Genomic DNA, 19,391 nt, shown 5'->3' with positions numbered 1-19,391 from the left:
CCCAGGACCCTGAGATCATGACCTGAGCCGAAGGCAGCAGCTTAACCCACTGAGCCACCCAGGTGCCCACTAATCCTATTTCTTTTCCTTTTTCACCAAGAGGCAAACTCTATCCGAAGTTGGTCTCTTATTTGAATCAGTATTGGTACAGGTGTATCTATAAACAGTATGCAGTGGTCTTACGTATTTTTAATGTACCTTAATGATATTATATTCTATGCACATCCATCTCACAACTGGCTTTTCCATTCAGCATTATTATTCTAAGGCTTTCCATGTTGAAATGTGGATATCTAGTTTATTCATTTTAACTTCTTCATAGTATTCAATTGCAGGACTAAAATAGTGTATTTTTCAATTGCCCTAGTATGTTGTTTGTAATTTTTTTACTGTGAAAAAAATGCTGTAATAAATATTCTCTATAAGTCTTCTTGTGGAAAGAAGAAAAAAAAAAAAAGAAAATATGGATGAAATGGTCCTGTCCTCGTCTTGAGGCACAATGGACTTCCTTCCAACAGTGACTACAGAATATAAAAGTTTGAAACAGAGCTTTCTGCAAATGACATTCAGAGTAGGGAAGGACAGCCTAGGTGAATGTTTTCAATCTGTAGTTTTGAAATCAAGTTATGGGTTGAAAAAAAGAAACATTAATTGAAAAAGAAGATAAAATGTCAAAATGCACATAATATGGACATTATTTCATGAAACTTTTTTTTAAAGGATTTTATTCTAAGTAATCTCTACACCCAACATGGGGCTTGAACTCACAACCCCAAGACTGAGTTGCATGCTCCACTGACTGAACCAGCCAGGCACCTCTATTGTATGAAACTTTTGTTTGCTATACACAAATACATATAACAAATTATATTCTAGGTCCAATATAAAATTTCTTATTTTGGCTCTTGGTGAAAAAAAATGCAAAAACACTGACCAAAGGTATTTGGTCCCCAAAAATTCAGGGAAGAATTCACAGGAGTAATGTTTGAAATGGAGACAATGAAGATGTATGCCTGACATCATGGACAGCTCTGAAATGGGACAGAAACTTCCTAATAATGGTATGATGGACAGTATGTACTTGACTATGGGAGTAAGGAGGCAAGAACAGGAATAGGGAAGACACTAGGGATGCGGACCAGTAACAGTCAAGGCATAGAAATGGGACAGTGAGGCTGGTTTAGGAAATGCTGAATATACCACTTAGCTTCTTAGAACAGGATGACGCAGGGCTGGAAACAGATACAGATGGGGAGGGCCTTGGATGTTACGCCAAGGAGCTTAAGACTACCTGTGGTCTGAGGTAGTGTTTTTCTCCCAAATTGCAGATCAAGAATCAAGAACTCACATTACTGAGGCATAACCAGAGTGAGTCTGTTTTTTTAAATTAAGAACAGAGTCAGAGTGCACCATACATGAAGATGGGCAGTGTTTCATGAAACTTTTGAAATATATAATTGAAACTATATTTCTTCCTTCCTTCCTTCCTTTTTCTTTTCTTTTTTTTTCTTTTCTATCTATTATCTATCTATTATTCTGAGTTAAGTAATCTCTACGCCTGACATGGGGTTCAAACTCACAGCCCCCAAATCAAGAATCTCATGCTCCACCAACTGAGCCAGCATCATCAGTCTGGGTTTTGGTATAAAAGGCATTTCTTACAAAGGACTATGATTAAAAAAAAAAAAAAAAAAAGTTTGAAAGCTACTGGTCAGAAGGAAGTCATAGAAGGCTTCTAACCAGACAAAGAAATGACACTAATGAAAAACCTGCCATTAAGCTCCTAGATGACAAATCAATTCTGAACCACTTAGAGGCAATTCACCCTTCAAGGGGTTCCTGCTATCTTTTTTTGTACATGAGGGGCTATCTTTGCAAATGGCTTCCTGAAGGCATCAAAGTACAACTACTAAGAAATACACTAGCAATCTCAATTTCTCCCTGGGCTTTTTCTTCCTTTAATTTTTTTCTTTTTGAGGGAGAGGTATCCTTAAAGAGGAGGAAGGAGGGAAATGAACTACGATTAACATATTACTGTCTCACAAAAATTTCAAAGCTACCTTCAAGGAAGTAATTAAAAAAAAAAGGTGGATTTTTTTTGTTTTGTTTTGTTTTAAGTAAACTACACCCAGTGTGGGGCTCAAACTCATGACCCTAAGATCAAGAGTCGCATTCTTCAACAACCCAGCCAGCAAGGTGCCCTAAAAAAACCTTTTGCTTCTAAAGATTTTAATTAAACTTTTTATTTTAGGATCACAGCAGATTCACATGCAGTGTAAGACACAATACAGAGATCTCATGGACCCTTTAAGCAGTCTCCCCCAATGATAACACCCTGCACAGCTACTGTATAGTGTGTCACTGGCAGGAAGCTGGTAACAATACACTCCATGATCTTATTCAATTTCCCCAGTTTACATGTATTCATGCACACGTGTCTGTGGATTTGGTTCTATGTAATGTTATCACATGTATAGATTCATGTAATTAATCACTACCACAGTCAAAATGGAGAACAGTTCCATCACAAGAATCCTGGTACTGCCCTCTAAGAAGCCTTTTATTTTAAAGATTTTAAAGTAATCTCTACACCCAATGTGGGGTTCAAACTTACAACCCCAATATTAAGAGTCACATACTCTACCCACTGACCCAGCCAAATCCAACTACTCTATTACCACAGAAGTCTTCAAGTTCTTTACCTAGATATAAGGCAAAAACTAGGCCCAGGGTCAACTCAAGGGTCCAGTGTATCTCACTACCCACACTGGAAGAAACACTTGAATGACATATTTATTCTTGGTGTACCTGCCACTTAAATGATAAATATGACTAGGTACAAAAACTGCAGAAGTATGTATGTGTATATACAGATAGATAGATGGATAGATAGGCACAAAATATCAAAAGTATTGTGATCACACACCTGTCAAAAATTTGTATCGGGGCACCTGGGTGGCTCAGTGGGTTAAAGCCTCTGCCTTCAGCTTAGGTCATGATCTCAGGGTCCTGGGATCGAGCTCCACATTGGGCTCCCTGTTCAGCAGGGAGCCCGCTTCCCGCTCTCCCTCTCTGCCTGCCTCTCTGCCTACTTGTGATCTTTCTCTGCCAAATAAATAAATAAAATCTTTAAAAATTTTTTTTTTTATATCTAAGGGGGTGGCATACCTAAGTACACTCAGTCGGTTGGGCATCTGACTCTTGATTTCAGCTCAGATCATGATCTCAGGGTCCTGGGATCAAGCCCCACGTGAGGCTCTATGCTCAGCTGGGAGTCTCCTTGAGACTCTCTCTCCCTCTCCCATTGCCCCTATCCCCCTTGCCCACACTCTCAAATAAACATAATAAACAAATCTTTTTAAAAAATCTTTATCTAGGAATATGTACACATGTTAAGTTTGGGAAGTAATGGTGGCCATGCAGAAACTCAAAATATGCAACATCAGAGTGGTGGGCTACCCGTTTTCCCCTTTTGTGTGTTAAAAGTACATGTAAGTAGTTAAACAATTGGACTGGGTTCCTGGGGTTGCAGGATGACACCAGAGAGGACTGCAGGTGAGTAAGAGTATTTCTGGCAGCTGACAGTTCCTATAGGACTGGATGGCCAGATGGAGACAGACTTTTCTCCTCTGCTTCCCAGTATTCAGGCTGAATAAGGGAATGCAAGGGAAGGGCTGAGAAGGGATCCAGGAGTTGGGTGATTGACCACATGGTCAATCCAGGACCGACAGTTTTTCCAGAATGTGGAACTTTCTGTGTTAATACCAGAAAAGTTACAGGCAAACTGGGACAAGTTGGTCATCCTATCTGGAAGGTTTCTATCTGCACTTCCTTGGAGCTTGAAGCAGCTAAGTAAACCTTTTAGTGGTTAAGGACTCAGAACATGGGGGTAGGGAAGTACAGAGAAATGATGCAGAAGAGAATAAGGTGACCATGACACTTTCTGAACACCTGAGCATCCATCTTCCTTTGGCCTAAAAAGAAGATGCCATAGCTGAGTTACACAACCTGATCTTTGAGTCACACGAAAATGTAATGGAAAGTAATTCTGGCAGATACACATATTTTAAAGACTAGGCTCAAACAGGTTACAGGAGAAAAAAGGGAAGAAAGATTACCTGTCAAATAAGAGAAAAGCATTTAACCTCAAAGAGTGGGTGGAATACCAACGCACTGAGCAATTTTATAAATTGGGCACTTTAGCTTTTAAAGAAGTACAATACTTCTTATAATTTCTAAATTGAGTTACTTGTCCATCCATGAAAAAAATGTGACTTGTATTCATTTTTCTCAGAGCTGGTTAAAATGAAAGACAGCTGTCCAAGCACATCCCACACAGTGATCCACCAGTGAGAGATGCACAGAAGACCAGGACACAGGGGTGCACCCAGAAAAAGCTTGCAGTCCTATATGCTTGGAGCAACCTTCAATGGCTTAATATGCGCAAGGCACTCTGCTAGGCACAGGCAGACACAACTTCTACTTTTAAGAAACTCACAGGCTCAAATCAAGGCACAGATGGGTCTCTTATGAACAAAGCATTCTAATACCATTTACTTATCACCTTAATAGCAGGGTCTGCAAAATTCTACAGGAACCCAAGCGAAGCAGCCATGTTCTTCATGTATAAACCCAACTACTGGACCTTACTGCATCTGATCTTGCCTCTCTCCTGAATGCTCAACTTATCTCTGACTACTAGACCCTTTCCTCAACATGTTAAGTCTCTTCTGCCCTAAACAGCCCACTCAAAAAATCTTGCCTTGCTACTGAATTTTTCTTATGTTGCCAATTTAGCAAATAAAAACTGCACACTTAGATCTGAAAATCAGATAAACAATGGATTTTCTTCTTCTAGTGCAAGAATGTCCTGTGTACTATTTGTGACATATGCTAAAAAATTATTTATTGCACATCCAGCAAACTAAGAACAGAAAGGAACTTCCTTAACATGATAAAGGGTATTCATGAGAAACCCACAGCTAATATATTCAATGGTGAAAGACTGAAAGAATTCCCCCATACGATCAGGAACAAGAGAAGGATGCCTACTTTTACCACTTCTGTTCAATTTCATATAAGAAGCTCTAGCCACAGCAAGTAGGCAAGAAAAAGAAAAAGGTCTCCAAAGTGGAAAGAAGGAGCAAAACTACCTTTATCTATAGATTATACGATCATATATACAGAAACTAGTACAGAATCCACACACACACACAAACCGTTACAGCCAATAAAAGAACTAGGCAAAAATGCAGGATAAAGCATCCATTTCTAAGCATTAGCAATGAGCAATTCATAAAGACGTTAAAATAAAAATTCCAGGGGCGCCCGGGTGGCTCAGTGGGTTGAGCCTCTGCCTTCGGCTCGGTCATGATCCCAGGATCCTGGGATAGAGCCCCACATCGGGCTCTCTGCTCAGCGGGGAGCCTGCTTCTCCCTCTCCCTCTGCCTGCCTCTCTGCCTGCTTGTGATCTCTTTCTCTGTCAAATAAATAAATAAAATCTTAAAAAAAAAAAAAAAGATAAAAATTCCATTTATAATGGCATTAAAAAGAATAAAAATATTTAGGAATAAATGTGACTGGGGAGATGCAAGACGTATACACCAAAAACTACAAAGTATTGCTAAAAGAGAAAAATATCTAAATAAATAAAGACATCTCCTATTCATGGTTTAAAGACTTGGTATTGTTAAGACTGAAAGATGCTAGGGGTGCCTGGCTGTCTCCGTCGGTAGAGCATGTGACTCTTGATCTCAGGGTCATGAGTTCAAGCCCCACACTGGGCATGAAGCCCTTTTTTAAAAAAGAGAGAGAGAGAGAGAGAAGAAGAAAAGTAAGATGCTAAGCATCATTAGTCACTAGGGAAATACAAATCAAAACCACAATGAGATACCACTTCATACTCACTAAGATAGTTATTATTATGTAGCTCGCCCTGCTTGTGTTCTCTCTAATAAATGAATAAAATTTTAAAAATAATAAAAATAAAATCCTTATTCCCTAATCAACTGATCAGCTTCTCTTCTAAACATCTCTGAAACTCAGACCTTCCATTCCCATTCTGGCCCTCATCAGCTCTCACCTGAACTCTTGCACACATTTGTGAGATATTCTCCTTAATAGATTTCATACAGGGGCGCCTGAGTGGCTCAGTGGGTTAAAGCATGACCCTGGTCATGATCCCAGGGTCCTGGGATCGAGCCCCACATTGGGCTCTCTGCTCAACATGGAGCCTGCTTCCTCCTCCTCTCTCTCTCTGCCTGCTTCTCTGCCTACTTGTGATCTCTATCTGTCAAATAAATAAATAAAATCTTAAAAAAAAAGACAACCAGATCTCATGTATCCCGACCCCCCCCAATCTAGTTCTATCCTTTTTAACCTAACAGTCTAAACTCCTTTAGAGGCACTCCAGCCCCTATAGACTTGGGCTCTTTAGCAAGACCCTAAGTTGTGACCCAGATCCACTCTCTCTACCCCCACCCTCTGCCTTTCCACGCCAACTCTCCAGCAGTGCCCAACCACTCTAAATTCCCAGACCATACTCACTAAACATTATCATCTCTGTGCCACAACTCATTCTAGGCACTGTAGAGAAATTAGTTAAGTAGACACAAAGGGCTATCTTAACTCAAAGGGCTTTCTTCCAACAGGAAAACCAGTAAGTAAACAGAATAATTTCTGATACTGCTGACTGCAGTGAGGAAAATGAAGCTGAAGATGACAGAGCACGATCAAAAGCCAACAGGGGTACTGTTTTGGCATGGGCAGGGAAGTGGACTTTGAGAGGAAACCTGAATATTGGTGGAAGGGATTCTTTTTAAAATTCTCAGACCCCAAATGTTTACAAAGGTTATTTGTATTAAGTAGCTTACATACATACAGGATTCATATACACAAAATCTACATATGCAATATCTTTAGCCTGTGGCTCTAATACGACAAACCCAAAGCCCACTAGACTTCCTAACATAATGCATTTCCTTCTTGTCTGAGCTACTTAACACAAAAAACATTCTACCTCATCATCAGATAGGGGAATCGCTGGCCCGAGAGGCATTCACTTAATTCTATTCCTCTCAGTCCAACTTTAGGAAGAAAATATTTGGAGGGAAGGGTAGGTCGACGGTTTATACAAGAGAAGTAGAAATGCAGAAGAGGTGGGGCTAGAAGAGGACATTAAGCTCACTAATTCTGAAATGGCTCTTGTAAATACAAAGAACAGTAACGAAGGACAACGAACAAAATCTAAATGAGAATGAGATTTTAATATTATTTATTTATTTATTATTAGATTTTATTCATTTATTTGACAGAGAGAGGTCACAAGTAGGCAGAGAGGCAGGCAGAGAAAGAGGGGGAAGCAGGCTCCCCGCTGAGCAGAGCCCAATGTGGGGCTCAATCCCAGGACCCTGAGATCATGACCTGACCCTAACACAGAGGCTTAACCCACTGAGCCACCCAGACGCCCCTGAGATTTTAATTTTAAAGGGAGAAGAAAACATGCATGGGAGAAAAAAAAAACCTGAAATGTAAATGAAGTTGTAAACGATTCTCATTTTATTTTTTTTTAATTAGGCTCCACATCTAACGTGGGGCTTGAACCCTGAGATCAAGAGTCACATCCTCCACCAACTGAGCCAGTTACATGTCCACGAGTCTTACTTTAAAACAAAGTATATGAAAACCATTTAAAAAAAACTGGCTTTGACAATGTCTTGACTATACTTTTATCTTAAAAATTCAAAATCATCATGAGGTGAGGCCAGTCAAGAGAGTAAGAAAAATATGACAGGAATTACTTGGAAACAGGGCACAGTAAGAGGTTTATTAGTCATATGCAAAAATTAGCAACAACTTGTCCAGCTGGGCCAGGTTACAATTAGTTCACAGTGATACTAACTTCATTCTGCCATAGACAAGAGCATAGCTACGTCTCCTCAACAGAGGATTTTATTACCAAACCCATATTCTGGCTTTTCGAATGGTCTCCCAACCTTATACAGTGTGCCTCCACAGCATCTGTGAGTAAGAACGTCCCTGAAAGCCCTTCAGAGAGCAGAGGAGAACACCTTCTCGTGGAGGAACATCAGCTTTTCTAAGCGAGTTCGTTTCAGGAGCGGGAGCCACTCCCAGTGGAATAACTCGACCACGCGGTACCCGAGCCGCTTCAACTGCCGCCTCTTCATATTGTGCAGCCCGAGCAGATCCCTGGAACCATAGCAGTACTGGTTCTTGTTTGTCAACTGAATAGCCAGCTTCACTTGTGGGGCCTGCAGGCAGGCTGGGGGATGAGGGCCCGCCATCTCCCTGACCCCCAACCTGCCTGCCACACCGCCAGGGGAGCTCCCCAAATGTATGGCTGCCTTCGCTAATATCCCTGCCTGCTGCTCAGTCTTTGACTCAGTTTCTCTCTGGAAATGTACTCTTGATTTCCCTTTTAGTAGCTGAGTCATCAAATCATCTGTAAGGCTGACTCCCACATGCTTCAGCCTCAATTTGGCTTTATCTTCAAGTGGTACCGCTTCTTCGTTAAATGGTAATGGCTTCATGTTAACGTCAAGCTGGACCTCTAAGTCAGAAGACCGGGTATGAGGCAAAATCATATGGTGTTTGATGTACTGGGGCCCGCCCAACAGGTTTTCCAGTAAAAAGAGAGCCTCTTGGAATTCAGGCTTTGAGCACATATCCCTCCTCGCTAAATTCCACAGCATTTCCGACCCCTCTTGCTGAAGGTGAGCAGTAAGACGATTGCCTCTGTAATCTAGACACTCAACACCGACTGTACCATCAAGAGTATACAACTCCTTTGTGAGTTCGAACTTAGTTCTCTCCTGAGCTAACCTGATGAACTCTGGACTCAAAGCAAAGTTGATGAGCTCTAACGGAAAGTACTCAGAAAAGGCCAGGCCCAGCAGGCAGGTGAGCAGGTGTTCTGGGTATCGACTGAACTCAGGCATCTTTCTGTGAATCTCGCTTATCAGACTAGAATAAAACTCTTCTGTATTGGGTGGCTTATAATTCAAAGTTCCAAATGACCACAGAATCTTGGCTATGTCTTTACTTCGACAGAATGCCACCCGAGGAGGCAAAGAAGCAGCCACAGCATTCATTAGCCCTTCATCCAGGATGCGTAAGGCTGAGCAAGCAAGAGTCAGGTGCATGACACCCTGAACTCCTAGAAAAGGAATTCGCTGAGGAGCGATCTGGCCAAATTGCTTCATGAAATTTACGTGATCCACATGAGTGAAACGGAACATTTTAAGAATATTCACTAGGGCATAATTACTCAGATGCTGCATGTCAGCACAAGCCAAGTCTCCAAGTTTCCTCATGACATATTCAGAGAGACCACTGCTTGATTTGAAGAACCCCAAACAGATTGTACCAATCTCCTCTAAATTGATCGAGTCTATATACTTGAGAATCAACGATTCTAGTTTTTGCATGAGGTCTTGGGGTACCTGGCGACTTTCACCTATAATATAAATTAGGTGAATCAGCTGGGACAAGGATAGATCTTTCCAATGCAAATTAAGGTAACTAAAAAAGATTTTCAAAAACCGAGGTACTTTGCGGCCCAAGTGCCGCCAGAGGTCCGCCACCAAGAGAAGCTGATCTAGACTCATCTCCCACACCTTCCTGCAAAATCTGATTTCATACACATCCAGCACTGAATGGGAGCAAGGGATTCCTAAACTGACAAAGGCTTTCAAAATCTTGATCAGATCTGGGACATCAAAGAGCTGTATGTTTTTCACACTCAGCTGGCAGAGCAAACCAAAGCTGGGACTGGACAGGACAGCAGGTTGCTGCTCTGCAGGCAAAGAGCTCAGCTTACACAGATAATCAGCAATGACTTGAGGCTGGAGATTATCTTGATAAACTGTGATTTTGTGCAAAATTAATTCACCTTCTGAAACGGAAAGGGGCTGACAAGTCTCCGATCTGTTGTAGCTGTGGAGCTGGTACTCTGGTCTTAGCTGTAGGAAACCTCGGGGGTCTTCAAAGGAATCAAACACTTCTACATTGTCTTCAACAATGCCTGTGGACCCAGGGGAGCCCGGCTTCAACGTGCTGGCCTGTGAGGCAGAGACCCCACTGGATTCCGAACCTGGAAGGGCACTGCTGGTTGTCAGGAGCCTCCGAGAAGAGGAAGCGCTAGGAATGTTCCCAGCTTTTTTGGCAGGCTCGCAGAGGCCGCTGTGTTCTGGAGCCTCCTGTCCCCTCTGCCGGGCGCTGCTTCCCACATTCCAGTATGTCACACTCTGGGCGGCACTGCAGGCAAAAGGACTGCAAAACGCTCGATATCCTAAAGGTTTTAATAACTTGAGGGTGGCTGCCGTTCTGGGGTCAGTACAGATCGTTCTGGCAGTCAGAACACAGTCCTCACAGGTTTGTCCAGGCAATTTCTTTACATGGTGCTGGATTAGAGCTGGACGCGGAGGCGTTCCACAGAAACTGCCTGGAAATCTTCGGCATATCGCAAGAGCCATGGGTCACAAATGACTGGGCCAGAATTGGTGCCAGATACTGAAAAAAGGGTAGATGAAGAATAAGTGGCTTCCACCTATCACAATACAAAAACGCACACATTTTAAGAAAGGGATTAAGCTACCCTGCTGTCCACTTGAATAAGTTCCATACTAGTGAATGCCCAAACCACAAGCCAGCACACATCAAGGATAAACTCCTTCTCCTGGATACCAAGGCATAAGGGGCCCACTTGGAGAATAAGAACATTGGTAAAAGCTGCTGTGCTGACTCTGAAAGTAAAAAGTGGGATTTGGTATAAAGTTTAATTATGCCCACCATAACCCTCCTTGTCCCTAAGGTATGAAGACTTGATTATGGGATTGTGTTCTCATGCTGCTCCTACACCTGTTACAAGATGCTTATTCTCCTCCCCAGGAGGCTTACCAGATACTGAATCACTATCACAGAGAAGTCAGGCAATTGGTACATATATTCAAAAAACTCCTTTTGGCAGGAGAAGGCAGAAGGCTGATGCCCCCTGCTCACTGTCACTTCACGGGTGGGAAGCAAAAAGCATCTCAGAGTTGGGCTGTAGACTCAGGGCACACCAGTTCACAGGCCTGCCCCACTGAAACGCAAGGGAGCAGCACAGCTCTCCTCTGGAGGTGGCTATTAGCAATGTTGTCAGTGGTCAGGCATGGATTACCCTGCCTCTGAGCGGCACAGTCCCCACTGTCCCCTGAGGTAGGAGCCACGAAGCTCCTATTTTCGGATTCTGCGAAGCTCCTATTTTCGCTAAAGGCTTTTAGCTTTCCCTTCACTGGAGAAATGCCAAAGCCTGACAAGCAAAACCCAGTGAGCCCTGAACTGCCAAGATGTGGACCAGGTAGGGTTGTTGCGGCACATGAGCAAGTTCTGAGGGTGTCAGGGTGACTTTCTGAAATTCCTGCCCAGCTCTCCTGTCAGCCCTTCCCTCCAGAGCCCACAGCAGGAGAACCATGTGGCCACAGGGCATGCCCCATGGCTTTGTTCGGGCAGTCCAGCTAAGCAGGCTTCTCTGGATGGTAGGAATGTATGCTCTGATTTCTTTGTGAACCTAAGCAGAATTTATCACACTAAATCCTTAGATACTTAGTTCTTTACCGTGGCCTGTGGACCATTCTCTCTACTATGTTTCAATCTCTGGGTCCAGATATTACAGACCAGGGGTCGGCAAACTATGGTCCACAGGTCCAAATCTACCCCTCTACATATTCTTTGGTAAAGTCTTATCTGAGCATAGCCAGGCCACATATTACGTATTGTTTATGCCTGCTTTCTCACTACAAGAGCAGAATTGAGCAACTGTAGCAGAAAATGTATGGCCTGCCTGCAAAGCATAAAATATTTAGTACATGGCCCTTTACAGAAAAAGTTTGCTATCTACCATTAGTTTATTCCTATGAATGCAGATGGCCAACTTTTTAAAAATTAGAAAATATTAGAAAAGTAGTACTGAAATAACTTTTCCTTTAATAGTTAGAGATAACTAAAGATTTATGCCTCAAGCAGCTGCCTTCAGCTCAGGTCATGATCCCAGCGTCCTGGGATCGAGTCCCGCATCGGGCTCCTTGCTCCGCAGGGAGCCTGCTTCTCCCTCTGACTCTGCCTTCCACTCTGTCTGCCTATGCTCACTCTCGCTCGCTGTCTCTCTGACAAATAAATAAATAAAATCTTTAAAAAAAACAAAAAAAACAAAAAAAAACAGTCACTACAAATCTCAACCAGTACTGCACTACAGGCATGGTAGGAACAAAACAGCAAGTAATAGAACTCTCTAGTTGACAGAATAGGGCTTTTTTTTTTTTTAAAGATTTTTAATTTATTTTGCCGGGGGAGGGAGAGAAGAAGAAGGGAGAGAAGGGTTTAAAAGATTAAAAATTAAAGGTCTAATTAATTAATTAATTAGAATTTTAATTGATTAAAACTAAGGTTTAAAAGATTTAAAAAATTAAAAGATTTTTAATTTGGGGCGCCTGGGTGGCTCTGTGGGTTAAAGCCTCTGCCTTCGGCTCAGGTCATGATCCCAGGGTCCTGGGATCAAGCCCCGCATCAGGCTCTCTGCTCCGTGGAGAGCCTGCTTCCTCCTCTCTCTCCGCCTGCCCCACAGCCTACTTGTCATCTCTGTCAAATAAATAAATAAAATCTTTAAAAAATATAAAAATAAAAGATTTTTAATTTATTTGGGGGGAAGAAGGAGGGGGGAGAGGGAGACAAAGAGAATGTGAGCAGGGGAAAGGGCAGAGGGAGAGGTAGAGTATCTCAAGCAGAGTCTTCACTTAGTGCAGCACCCCACCTCACAACCCTGAGATCATGACTTGAGCTGAAACCAAGAGTCCAACGCTCAACTGACTGAGTCACCAGGGTGTCCCGACAGAACAGGGCTTTTAAGAAGACCTGCTTTACAACCTGGAATCCACATTTGGCTCAACATAATTTGCAACTAAAGCCATAAACAGTCAAATCTGTAGACCTTCCTCTCATCTTGAGAACTAGTTTGAAATAACAACAACAAAAGACAAAACATTTTTTTTTTTACAAAATAACTGTGCCCCCCAAAAAACTGAGATGCCTGGTTGGCTCAGTTGGTAATGTGTGACTCCTGATCTCAGGGGTTTTAAGTTCAAGCCCCACACTGGGTGTAGATTACTTAAAAATTAAAAATCTTAAAACAGGGGCTTCTGGGTGGCTCAGTGGGTTAAAGCCTCTGCCTTCAGCTCAGGTCATGATCCCAGGATGCTGGAATCGAGCCCCACGTCAGGCTCTCTGCGGAGAGTCTGCTTCCCTTCCTCTCTCTCTGCCTGCCTCTCTGCCTACTTGTGATCTCTGTCTGTCAAATAAATAAATAAAATCTTAAAAAAAAAAATCTTAAAACAAAACAAAACCTGAATACAATTCAAATGTCCACCCAGAAGTAGAGGGCTGTTTTACAGGGGAAGTGTGTGGTAGGGATCAACATGAGAAAAAGCACATACAAATATTCAGTGGAACAAACTGAACACGAATGAGTGCCAGCACCTAAAATATTTATATAAAAGGAAAGTAACTATATAGCGTTTTATAACCATATAACTTTTCCCCCTTTTTATTGGCATTGAAACTCTTAATACAAAAGAGTATATGAATTTAACAAATGCCTTTATAAATAATTTTAAAAGCACACTAAATAACTTAAATTACTTCAATAAATACTACCTAAGAGTACTTAATGAAATTATTGTGCATGGTCCTTACATGAACAAAAGAACCATTTCCTCGAACATCAATGTTTGAGTGCTATCAATTCTGTATTTCGAATTGATTCTGTACTTTGAATTAACGTGGCTCTTCTTGATTTGCAAAAAATACAGACTAAGTCCCAAGATGGAAAAAACAACAGCCACAATCATTTTAGGGCTTCCTCTATGCCAAGCGTAGTATATGTTTTTTATTTATTTTTGTTGTTTTGTTTTTTACTTTTTTTTTTTAAACAGATTTTATTTATTTATTTGAGAGAGACAGGGCAGGAGTGGTGAGGGGTGGTGGGAGGGAGAAGCAGATTCCCTGCTGAGCAGGGAGGCCTACACAGGCTTGATCCCAGGACTCTGGGATGATCACCTGAGCTGAAGGCAGACGCTTAATCAACTGAGCCACCCAGGAGGCCCCAGTATACACACTTTTTAAATTTGCATTAGTTCCAATCCTTACAACCTCTCTGTATGGTAGGTCTTATTATCTCTATATTGTGGACGAGGAAAGGGACACTTCACAAGATTAAGAAATAGCTAAGGGATGGAGTGGGGTTTGACATCAAAGATCATCTGATTCCAAAATTCACATTGTGGGTGTATTCTAGAAGAGAGGAGGAGTCAGATTCCATATAAAGAGGAGAGGAGGATCCTGAACAATCACAGGGTTTCCAGACATAGGGGAGCTTGAGCGTTAGAACTGGGTGAACTCAAAAGCCCCTCACCTCTAATACGGGCAAACCTCGGAGGTAATGTTGTTTGGTTCGAGATCACTACAATAAAGTGAGTGTTGTGATAAAGTGAGTCAAAGGAATTTCCTGATTTCCCAGTGCACACAGTTATGCTTACACCATACTGCGGTCTGTCAAATGTGCAATATTATGTCTAAAAAACAGCAGACATATCTTAATTATAAAATACTACTAAAAAATGCTAACCATCACCTGAGCTTTCAGCAAGTCATAACCACAGATCACAAATCACCATAACAAATAAAAAATAATGAACATCTGAAATATTGCAAGAATTACCAAAATGTGACATGGAGATAGGAAGTGAGGAAATGCTGTTGGAAAAATGATACCAAGAGACTTGTTCGACCTTCATAAACCTTCAACTTGTCATACACCTTCAACTTGTAAAAAACGCTCTCTCTGTGAAATGCAATAAAGTGCAAAATGAGCTATGCCTGTGGTCTAGGATCCGTGCTATCACTATGGTTTGTTTATACCACTTATGAAAAGAACATAGAGAAGACCTCAAAGACCAAAATCTACAGAGAGGAATGGATTTACAAGATATCCCCTCATCTGAGGGAAGAAAAAGTAACACAACTGAAAACCTGAAAGTCAGCAGGAGAGATAAGGGATCCCAAATCTCAACATAGGAGAGAAGCAAAAGGAAACCCCAGGATAATGATGAAGATCCCAAAACTAGAACTGTGAGCAGACATAAAGTTCCTGCCAGAGGAAGTAAATATTACCAAGGAGAGGAGATTTATACTTCTGAGGAATAATCTGAGGATGGACAAGCAACTGGTAGACAGAAAACCAAGCCAGTAACAATAGTGACAAAAATTAATTCTGGGAAAACAAAAAAGTTGTGTAAGACAGAAAATTTTATATTATGCTTCCTACTCAGCTATGAATATTTACATAATCTTATTGATATAAACCCTGAAGATCAGCTTAACCAAAAACTATAAGCAAACTATATATGGAAGATACAAGGAGGGGAAGAAGAACAGGGACTGGGTAGTGAAGCCCAGAGCCACAAAGTCCATAATAAAGAAGCCGAAGATTTTATAGATATAGATACTTCCTAGAAATCAAGAAACAGCAACACATTATTTAGAAATATACTGATAAATGTCAAAAGAAACAGAGTAGAAAGTACCTCCACAGAACAGAAAAGGAGGGGGAAAGAAGGAATTAATATTTAGTGTTGTAAGTTCCATCAAACTATTGGACTGTGTAAACCATGTCCAATTTTGACAAAAATTAAATTTGCCAAATGCATGTACTAACAGGAAATTAAGGTATTTTTTCAAGAAGACAATCAGTGTTCGAAGAAAGTAACCTACGGTCCAAGGAAAATGCTGAAAGCTTTTCTAGTCCAAGCAATTCCTACTGTCTACAAAACTTCTTTAAGGATGCCCAGTAACAGAAATGATGACAAAATAAAGAATCATAGAAGCATGCAAAGCCAACAGCAAATGGCAAATAGGAGGTACTTACCTTTTCACCATGCAACTTTTAGCATAACTGTATAGACACTGTATTTACATATACAGGTCTGAAATATAATCACTTTAGAAGTCTGGTCTTGAGTACTGTGGAAGGAAAGGAAAGAAACGAAGGGAAGATACAGAACCAATAAAGCAGAACAGTTAGGAGAAAAGGCAATACAAAGGAGAGGTTCTCCTCTGCCCAAAGGAGAAGAGAAAACACAGCTGAGTGAGTTAGTTCCTCTTTCCTTAAAAACTCTCATAGAATCGGTAAGAAAGATGGAAAGGGAATACTGTGAGATTCCCCAATCAGTACCTACTGATGCCTTCTCTAGAGGTTCAAAGCCATGTGACATCAGCACAAAGCTCCTTTCTTACTTTAAATGTATAAATTTAACTATATGTACAACCTCCTCATCTCCTTTTTTTTTTTTAAGATTTTATTTATTTATTTGACAGAGATCACAAGTAGGCAGAGAGAAAGGAAGGGAAGCAGGCTCCCTGCTGAGCAGAGAACACGATGCGGGGCTCGATACCAGGACCCTGGGATCACTACCTGAGCCAAAGGCAGAGGCTTTAACCCACTGAACCATCCAGGCACCCCCTCCTCATATCCTCTTTAGGGGTTCTAACAAACCAGAATGAAGCCTCAGAGACCCCTGGCACTGCCCAACCACCCTGAGCAATGGAATTTCATAGGAGTGAATGAAGACTCTTTCTTACCTTTCTACCTTCCAGGTCTACAGCAAATAGACCAGGTCTATTTGGTCTGAGCAAAGCCAAATAGCTTCATTTAAACTATAATCCTGAAGTTAGAGGAAGGGAGCCAGTCGGAGGAAGACAGCCATGCTAACTGTAGATTAAGTCTATGACACTCTTAGCGTATTCAATTCACCAGTTACGGGATCTCCTCTCTGAATTCTGATTTCTGTCCTTTTGCTACAAAGGTTTAACCCCTTATGTCCTCATAAAATTGCCACAAATAAATGGATACTTCAAATTCTAATCTTGTCTTAGCAGAAAATTTGTTGAGTAACCGAGAATTAAAACTAAAAACTAAATTTCTCCAGGTGTTGAGAGCCTACCAAGCTTTAATGCCCCTGGTGAGGGCTTAGAGACTGACCTAAGGACCCTTAGCTGTTAATGCAAATGCTAACTGGGCTAGACTCTTCTGTGCTTCAGTTTCCACATAGGAGCAGAGACAAGACTAAAGTCTTGTACTATTACTACGAAGGTCAAACACTAGTGCTAAAGTGTTTAGGTCAAGATAAGTATCACCTAGAGTTAAGCCAAACCAAAACCAAGTCTAACAGCCCATCCCCTCCACTTCGTTCCAGCTTCCACTTTCTTTTCTTTTTTTTAAGAGAGGGAGAGAGAGAGAAGCTTAGGCAGGCTCCACACCCAGCACAAAGCTCCACTGAGGCTGGATCTCACAACCCTGAGATCAGGACCTGAGCAGATAGCAAGAGTTAGACACTTAACTGACTAAGCCACCTAGGTACCCTCTAGTTTCCATTCTTATTGGAGAAAACACACGACACAATTAACTGTGAAAAAAAAATTTTCCCCCAGCTTATATAGCCCTCTCCTCTCCTTCTCTAAGTCTCTGCTATTCCTCTATTAGAATGGCAAAAAGCGCCTGGGTAGAAACAGTCTGACAAGACCCCACAGATGATTCTGTTAGAGCCACTGCTCTTAAAGGATTCACAATGCTTTATCTAGAAAATTTCTGGGTTTAAAAACAGAGAGCAGGCACCCATATCCTCTCAGACAGTGACAGTGGAGCTATCAAATCTTTGCAAGTAAAGAGAAATATCTGCATCCAAAGTCACGTCAACTGGCCAACTCAACCCAGTACTTGGTTTTAATCTATTCTAGGTTAGCAAGGCTGAGCAGTACAGGTTTTCAGACAGCTGAAGGGGAAACTTCAGAATTCTCTAATATAAAAGTTGACTTATTTGCATGATGAATGACAAGCCCCTGCTGGGAATCAGAAAAGTAACCCAATGAACGGCGAAGAAAATCATACAGTCAAATAAATTAGGCCTGCACACTGCCAAAGGCCTCACTTTCTCCGCTGTAACACTGAGTCTTCAGATTTTTATTTTGGTTACTAGACAGTAGTGAACTCATCCCAGAGCTTGCCTGAGGCCATTCAGAGCAGTGAGTTGTAGAATCCAGTTCTGGAGAAGCCACTGTTCTTACTATCCACAAAATGTGAGCAAAGTGCAGAAAACGGGAATTAACATGCCAGCTGCAACAAATGACTAGAGCAGGGAACACCAGACACATTTAGGAACACCTAAAGCACTTGGCTACCAACTCCATAGGATGAAGCACTACTCGAGGTTTACAGTGAGGGAGCAATGAAGCCTGGTCTGACTGAGTGGATGAGTAACTGGTATAAAGAGGGCCCAAGGCTCCCTGAGTCAGGACAGAAGAGCTGTGTCATGATTTGCACAGAAAGAGAAAGGGCAGTTATTTTTATCTCTGGAGAGAAAAGGGAGGAAGACATCAATAATACCCTTAGTTAGGTCTGGGCAACCAGAAACCGTCTGTTAAAATGGGGAATAGGTATACATCGTATTGATATTTACTCAAGACTCAAGTTGACCCAGTGCTAAGCAAAATACTGTAGGATTTTGCGGCTCAAATTGTGGCCTGCGGAGCAGCGGCATCAGCCTCACCTGGAAGCTGGTCAAGAATGCATAACCTCAGACCCTACCACAGGCCTACATCCTCAGATCTCCAGATCCCCAAGTGATTAGCACGCACGTGAAAGTGTGATAAGGAGTGCGGCAAAGCAGCTCGCAGCATTCCGCCAACAGCCCTGCGAGGCAGCCAGTTGTTATCTCCGTCTCCCAGAGGAAAAAGTCAAGGTTCACACGAACCGTCTGCCCAAGGTCACAGAACTCTGAAGTGGCGGGGTCGCCGAGATGCTGCCTAAAGCGGGCCTGCGAAAGGAGTCCGCAGCCGGGCCCAGAAGCGCGGAGTCCGGCCTCGACGTGCCCGGCCCTGCGCCGCCCAGGACGGGAGAGGCGGGCCAAGAGCCAAGTGGGTAAGGAGAGGCCGCCACGACCTCCTCCCCGGCCGCCGCCACTCACCTGAGCCTGGCGAACGCGGGCGCCGCAACACCAGACCCCGGATCCCCGCGCCACCACGACTACTCCAGCAACACCCGTACCTCAGAGCCCCACTTCCGGCCAACTGCCCGCTACTTCCGTCTTCTGCGCTAGTGACGGATGCCGCCGAGGCTCAAAAGACTCTGTCAGCGTTTTCCAAGGACGTTTTCCAGTGGAGGACCTTGCTAAGAGGACGCGGAAGTCTAGAACCTGCGGAGGGGGGAACAGCGCCGTGGATGGACCGCTCTGGAAGTCGCTAAATAGGCTAGACACTGGTTCGAATCCCAGACCGCCACTCAGGC

The 19,391-nt window shown here is 42.4% G+C and overlaps 2 protein-coding genes across 3 annotated transcripts in view; both read right to left on the bottom strand.

The window, feature by feature from the left end:
• Positions 1-19,159, bottom strand: part of LOC132021775 (RING finger protein 37) — a 35,559-nt gene extending 16,400 nt beyond the window's left edge. For both annotated transcript variants that reach the window (XM_059406649.1, XM_059406650.1), the window contains exon 1: positions 19,072-19,159. The gene's annotated coding sequence lies outside the window, so the exon portion shown is untranslated. The remainder of the gene's footprint in view (positions 1-19,071) is intronic.
• LOC132021774 (FAST kinase domain-containing protein 5, mitochondrial-like) lies at positions 7,536-19,162 on the bottom strand. Its single transcript, XM_059406648.1, has 2 exons — positions 19,072-19,162; positions 7,536-10,531 (listed from the first exon to the last, which is right to left on the bottom strand). Exon 2 carries the CDS (start codon positions 10,492-10,494, stop codon positions 8,050-8,052), a length of 2,445 nt encoding a protein of 814 aa, XP_059262631.1. The 5' UTR covers positions 10,495-10,531; positions 19,072-19,162; the 3' UTR covers positions 7,536-8,049.
• Positions 19,163-19,391: the final 229 nt, after the last annotated feature.

This window comes from Mustela nigripes, chromosome 7 (assembly GCF_022355385.1).
Source record: "Mustela nigripes isolate SB6536 chromosome 7, MUSNIG.SB6536, whole genome shotgun sequence".
NCBI classification, from domain to species: Eukaryota; Metazoa; Chordata; class Mammalia; order Carnivora; family Mustelidae; genus Mustela; species Mustela nigripes.
This window is presented reverse-complemented; position numbering and strand designations above follow the sequence as displayed.

Coding starts and splice junctions, on each gene's coding strand:
- LOC132021774 (XM_059406648.1), bottom strand. CDS start 10,494: ATGGCTCTTGCGATATGCCGAAGATTTCCAGGCAGTTTCTGTGGAACG.